The 6552-nt window shown below is 42.0% G+C and overlaps 3 protein-coding genes across 3 annotated transcripts in view; 1 reads left to right on the forward strand and 2 right to left on the reverse strand.

Annotated features, from left to right (window-relative positions):
* Positions 1-885, reverse strand: part of LOC113472059 — a gene marked incomplete at its 3' end in the record, with an annotated part of 10026 nt that extends 9141 nt beyond the window's left edge. Inside the window, exon 1 of the mRNA XM_026831617.1 lies at positions 861-885. Coding sequence (XP_026687418.1) covers positions 861-885 — 25 coding nt within the window. The remainder of the gene's footprint in view (positions 1-860) is intronic.
* LOC113472060 lies at positions 715-2533 on the forward strand. Its single transcript, XM_026831618.1, has 2 exons — positions 715-1304; positions 2247-2533. The coding sequence occupies exons 1-2, from the start codon at positions 941-943 to the stop codon at positions 2531-2533; spliced, it is 651 nt and encodes a 216-aa protein (XP_026687419.1). The 5' UTR covers positions 715-940.
* A 1377-nt stretch (positions 2534-3910) lies between these two features.
* On the reverse strand, positions 3911-6043 carry LOC103520548. Its single transcript, XM_026831619.1, has 3 exons — positions 5913-6043; positions 5088-5261; positions 3911-4085 (listed from the first exon to the last, which is right to left on the reverse strand). Exons 2-3 carry the CDS (start codon positions 5243-5245, stop codon positions 3911-3913), a joined length of 333 nt encoding a protein of 110 aa, XP_026687420.1. The 5' UTR covers positions 5246-5261; positions 5913-6043.
* Between the last annotated feature and the right edge of the window lie 509 nt (positions 6044-6552).

Genomic DNA, 6552 nt, shown 5'->3' on the forward strand with positions numbered 1-6552 from the left:
TCATTTTTTTTTTTTTTTTTTTTTTTTTTTATCCCGGTACCTGATAAAAAAAAAAGATAAAAAAAGCTTGGGCAGATTGCTTAACTCCGAGTTAACTAGATCTCTAACTCCGTACCGTCAAGTTATGTCTTAACTTTGGTTGAGGTTGAAGCATTTTGCGCCCAGGTTTATTAAATGTAAGGGGAGTAAAAAAGAAGAAAATCTAATTGGGGAAGCAATGGCAGGCACTGTTAAGTTTGGGATGCCTGTGCTGGTACCTAGCGAGGGTTAAGTGTTGCGGAGGGCTAGGCTTATTGGCCAGGCTAAAGTTGCGAGGCTGTTGTCGCGTAGGCTGTGGCTGGCGAGAAAAGGAACGTAGAACTGTTAGCAGCTACTACGATCTTATCTACTGTCTTATTAGGAGAGCTCACAACAGAGGAATACGGAGATGGTGTAGTTGCGTATACCGTAGGCTACTACTATTGAAACAAGGACTTACTATTCGGTCTAGAAGTTCAGCTAATCGTGTGGGTTAACTTCTTTTTTTTTTGCAAAATAAAAAATAAGGTGGTGTCGGACGTTTACAAACTTTTATAAAATGACTCAGACTGGAATTCCGGTCCTACCGTTTTCCTTTTCCGGTTAGTTTTTATAGAAAGGTCCGTCCTTTTTTTTATGTTTACTGATTTCAATGACATAAATATTTCTTTCTACTTTCTAGTGCTTTAATTTTAATAGAATTTTTGATTAAAGTTAATACGAACTTAGGAAGGGTTCACACATGAGCCTCTAAATTTGTCATAAGTCTAGTCTCCATATTTCAAGAAATAAAGATCAAATCAAAAGGATCATTTGCTCTAGGTAAACAAGAAAATACTTACCAGTCTGGGAGTTGAAAACGGTCATCATTCAAGGCTTTCTCTTCTCATAAATTCCGGCCGTTCCTCAAACAAAAACCACAATGCTCAGCCGTTTCCTGGCGCGGTTCAAAAAGAAACGTCGCTTGTCCCGCACTCGCGTTTCTTCCGACGGAAACAGCCGATGTTTGACGAACTCCCGTTCGACTAAGGTCGGAAATTCAGTCGGGAGTGATCGGGTGTCTTCACGGTCTCAAACGACCGACAAGTTTTCTGTTCGTGGGATTAAATTTCAAGCTAGTGACGAAATAAACTACGCGGCTCGTGGACAAAACTGTGAACTTTCTTTGGTGGCTCAAGAAATAAAATACGGTGATGGAAACTTTGATTCGATCAGCGCTAAACTGGCCTGTCCCCCTTCGAGTGATCGAAAGAAGGTGGCTGATAGATTCGCGGTTTCGCAATCTTGTAAGTAATGGTGCTTGGACTTTGGGTTTTTCTAGATACATAGAAAGGATTTTTTTTCAGGAGGTTTGACAGGACAATAGGTAACATTTTGAGAGAAATTGGGGCAGAAAACATTGAGCAATGGCAAGAAATAGCACAGGATAGAAGTGTGTGGAGAAGCATGGTGGCTGAAGCCAAGGACCCTTGCGGTCTGTGATGGCTACTTAGTAAGTAAGTAAGAGGTTTGACAGAGGGGTAAGGTCGGAAATTCGGTCGGGAGTGATCGGGTGTCTTCGCGGTCTCAAACGACCGACAAGTTTTCCGTTCGTGGGATTAAATTTCAAGCTAGTGACGAAATAAACTACGCGGCTCGTGGACAAAACTGTGAACTTTCTTTGGCGGCTCAAGAAATAAAATACTGTGATGGAAACTTTGATTCGATCAGCGCTAAACTGGCCTGTCCCTCTTCGAGTGATCGAAAGAAGGTGGCTGATAGATTCGCAGTTTCACAATCTCGTAAGTAATGTTGCTTGGACTTTGGATTTTTCTAGATACATTGAAGGGATTTTTTTTCAAGAGGTTTCACAGGACAAGGAGGTAACATTTTGAGAGAAATTGGGGCAGAAAACATTGAGCAATGGCAAGAAATAGCACAGGATAGAGGTGTGTGGAGAAGCATGGTGGCTGAAGCCAAGGACCCTTGCGGTCTGTGATGGCTACTTAGTAAGTAAGTAAGAGGTTTGACAGAGGGAACTGTATCTGCTGAGGTCTTATCGTCCCGAAATCGAAGAGAGAAGGAAGACAGGATATAGGAGAAAGCCAGCCTTTCCGAGAACGAAGATTATCCGTTCAGGATAAAATCCGCCCAGGCGGGAATGGAACCCGCGGCCTAGCTCTTACAAGGCAGACGCACTACCAACTAAGCTAACTAGGGGTCGACTATGTTTGGACACACCTTTATAGGTAGAAAACTAAGAGAGAATCAAAATAATCTCATAGAACATACCAAGGACAAACGGACAGTTCAAAGCAACAAAACTCAGATAGAAACAAAGAAGAATAAGATGAGCAAAAACAAAAAACGAATAAATGGGACTCTGATATTAAAAGGAAAAAAACACAGTAGTCAGATAAGAATCAAGGAGAATCAGTTAAAAGGAAGCAAGGTACAATTTGGACTTGGTCCGCTCTTAGCCATTCAAATATTCTTGGATAGGTATGTCAAACCTGAAGCCGGAAGCGCGTTGTGAATCACAGAAGACAAAAATTGCCATGAAAACGTCTGAAGAAAATGCCACAGACCTGAGCTGTTTCCTCCTCAGTCGACACAAACTTCAGCTGAATAGCTGAAGTTTTAGACGAGGAGGATTCAGCTCTAGGTTTAATGTGCTTGCGAATGAATTATTGTCATAATACCTAAATAAATAAAAAAAGCATCTACCTCCGTGGCCGAGTGGGTATCACACTAGGCTTGCACGCAGGAGGTCCGGGTTCGATTCCCGGCGGGGCCGAGATAGACCTGAACTGTTTCCTCCTCAGTCGACACAAACTTCAGCTATTCGGCTGAAGTTTTAGACGAGGAGGATTCAGCTCTATATGTTTAATGTGCTTGCGAATGAATTATTGTCATAGGTAATACCTAAATAAATAAATAAATAAAAACATCTACCTCCGTGGCCGAGCGGGTATCACACTAGGCTTGCACGCAGGAGGTCCGGGTTCGATTCCCGGCGGGGCCGAGGCTTTTTTTCGGCTCTGTGCTTGGAGTTCGGGGTGCACTCAGCCTCGTGAGGACAATTGAGTAGCTACTTTAATCGAGTAGCGACCAGTGGCGGCATTACCAGAGTAAAAAGAAAAATTATACTTAAGTCAAAAATAGTACGGGAGGCTCTTAGTAATGCTGTGATATCCACAAAAAATAGTGAAGAAGCTCTCAGCTTCACCACAAATAAATCATGATTTAGATTTCAGATACGGAACGGCTGGCTTTTTCCTATCCTGTCTTCCTTCTCTCTTCGATTTCGGGACGATAAAACCATAGCAGTTACAGTTTTTTTTTTTTGGACTTGGTCCGCTCTTAGCCATTCAAATATTCTTGGATATGTCAAACCTGAAGCCGGAAGCGCGTTGTGAATCACAGAAGACAAAAATTGCCATGAAAACGTCTGAAGAAAATGCCATAGACCTGAGCTGTTTCCTCCTCAGTCGACACAAACTTCAGCTATTAGGCTGAAGTTTTAGACGAGGAGGATTCAGCTCTATGTTGAATGTGCTTTGTGCTTGTGAATCAATTATTGTCATAATACCTACCTAAATAAATAAAAAAAATCTACCTCCGTGGCCGAGTGGGTATCACACTAGGCTTGCACGCAGGAGGTCCGGGTTCGATTCCCGGCGGGGCCGAGGCTTTTTTTCGGCTCTGATGTGCTTGGAGTTCGGGGTGCACTCAGCCTCGTGAGGACAATTGTGTAGCTACCTTAATCGAGTAGCGACCAGTGGCGGCATTACCAGAGTAAAAAGGAAAATTATAGATATGTCAGAAATAGTACAGGAGGCTCTTAGTAATGCTGTGATATCCACAAAAAATTGTGAAGAAGCTCTCAGCTTCACCACAAGTAAATCATGATTTAGATTTCAGATAAATAAAACCATCTATGTACCTTATCCATGAAGGAGGGCAGCGTGAGGGAGATCCAATAGAGGAAGGCCACAATCCCCAGGAGTAACGAGATGAAGACAGCGGTTTTGGTTTCGCTCAGTGCGCCGTAGAGCGCTAGCAGGAAGGTTGCGGAGAGGAGCAGACTGTAGAGGTAGATTAGATATGTTTATTGTACACTAGCCGAAACCCGTCGCTTGTATGGATAGATGACCAATGTCCATGATTGTGGACATCTCTTTTTTTTATATATAAGTGAAGCTAGCCCTAAATTTATAGCAGCTTTTTTGAAGGATCGAATTTCTATCACTATAGAGTATACTTTAGCGGATATGTTTGTTTATTTACTACAAGATTACATGTCCACAATTGAGGACATTGGGCACTACGCCTGTCAAAATTTGATTGGTATTCTATGACTACAGAGGAGATGTCCACAGTTGTGGACAATGAGGAGGTTAAATAACTGTAATGGCAATGTTTTTATTTCATCTGGTATGATAATGTTTTTAATCCAGTGTAGGTATATAATGCAGATTTGAATTGAATTGAATTGATTGAATTGAATTGATTTCGAGAAGAATTCAGTTTTATGTTTTGATAAATATGGTGTTGGCATGTCTAGTGGCAATATATGAATGTTGTTACTTATATGATTCAATAATGTTTTTTTTTTTTTTTTTTTTTTTTCAAATACCTACATAGGTAATTATGTAAATAGGTAATTCGTAATAATAAATAACATACAATGTTACAGTCGAACCTGTCTAAGTGGGACCCGTCTAAGTGGGAAACCTGGATAACTAGGAAAAAAAATCGTGGCCCCTTCATTTTTTTACTAAAAAAAACCTGTTTAAATGGGAAAATCGAGCCTCTATAAGTGGGAATGACTTTTTCTAGATACTCGGTCCGGAGCCTCTGTAAGTGGGAAAGGTTGCCATTCTCCTAGGTCCAGAGCCTTCTGCGGACCTCTGTAAGGGGGAATTTGTAGGAAAGCATAGCATATTCCTCTTCCTCCAAACCAGTGTTCACATTTACCTCTAGAAGTGGGAATAGGAAAATGGCAACCTCTTTAACTGGGAAACCTGGAAAAAATTGTCGGTTCCTTTTGGATTCCCACTTAGACAGGTTCGACTGTATCTCCATACGTGTAGAGGTAGATGTTGTTGAAGGCGGGGTCGTCCGAAAAGGGCAGGAACGGGATGTACACCGTCCCGAGGAGGCCGAGGGCGAACATGTAGGAGGAGACGAAGATGGCGCCCGTCTGGAGCGAGAAGCAGCAAAGGAAGCAGTCCGCCCAACACATGCTGGCGAACCAAAACCTGAAACCAAACGTTGACATCTAAAAAATCTAATCTAAATCATGATTTACTTGTGGTGAAGCTGAGAGCTTCTTCACAATTTTTGTGGATATCACAGCATTACTAAAAGCCTCCTGTACTATTTCTGACATATCCATAATTTTTTTCTTTTTACTCTGGTAATGTCGCCACTGGTTGCTACTCGATTAAAGTACCTACTCAATTGTCCTCACGAGGCTGAGTGCACCCCGAACTCCAAACACATAGCCGAAAAAAACCTCGGCCCCGCCGGGAATCGAACCCGGGCAAATGCGTGACCAGTGTTATTATAGTTTTAGGTTAAACGCAAAAAAGGGGCTTTCTTTTTCATTGTCGTGGCTACTGAATAATTACCCGAATACTAACCTAAATGGGCGTAATGGGAGACTTCTCTTTTAAAGGATTAATTAATAAAGATAAAAGAAAAATTTTAAAATAAAATAAAGAAAATCACGACGCAGCCATCCAGCGCGCCAGAAGTTTAAGGAGACTTCTCCTAATTAACCAAAACGTTTGTCGTTTCATATATACCTATTTCTGGACATGGTCTTTACTTGACTGGTGTGTAGTGTGACCATGTCCAGAAATATGTATGATAATTATAATACGTATGATATAGTACTTGACACATACCTCCAACTCAACCAAAAAGTTTGTCGTTTCACAAGAATTTATCGGTGTATTGGGGAAAGAAAAATCGTGCGAAAATAGAAGCTATGAGTGTTCTGGCTCGAAGTAAATTTCGAATTTTGACGGCTTATCAGTGTAGTACAGTCCAGAAAAGTCCTGAATTTTGACTTTAAGGTACTGAAGTACTTTTTTTAAAAAAAGAGGTTTGACAGAGGGAACTGTAACTGCTATGGTCTTATCGTCCCGAAATCGAAGAGAGAAGGAAGACAGGATAGGATAAAGCCAGCCGTTCCGAGAACGAACAATTTCCCATCAGGATAAAATCCGCCCCGGGCGGGAATCGAACCCGCGGCCTAACGCTTACGAGGCAGACGCACTACCAACTAAGCTAACTAGGCTGGCACACTGAAGTACTGAATTTTCTCAAAAGTTGCTGAGTGTGTTTAAAACTCTGGTACACATCAGCCTAGATATGGGTACCCGGTACTCATTATGATGGTGTCGGGGGTACGTGAGATCAAATCTTGGGTACCCGGGCGAAAAAAGGTTGAGAACCGCTGCGCTGGCTCATTGGAAAGCCAAACTCACTCGCTGCCAGTCTGGTTAGCTTGGTTGGTAGCGCGTCTGCCTTGTAAGCGCTAGG

This window comes from Diaphorina citri, unplaced genomic scaffold (assembly GCF_000475195.1).
Source record: "Diaphorina citri unplaced genomic scaffold, Diaci psyllid genome assembly version 1.1 scaffold3767, whole genome shotgun sequence".
Classification (NCBI taxonomy): domain Eukaryota; kingdom Metazoa; phylum Arthropoda; class Insecta; order Hemiptera; family Psyllidae; genus Diaphorina; species Diaphorina citri.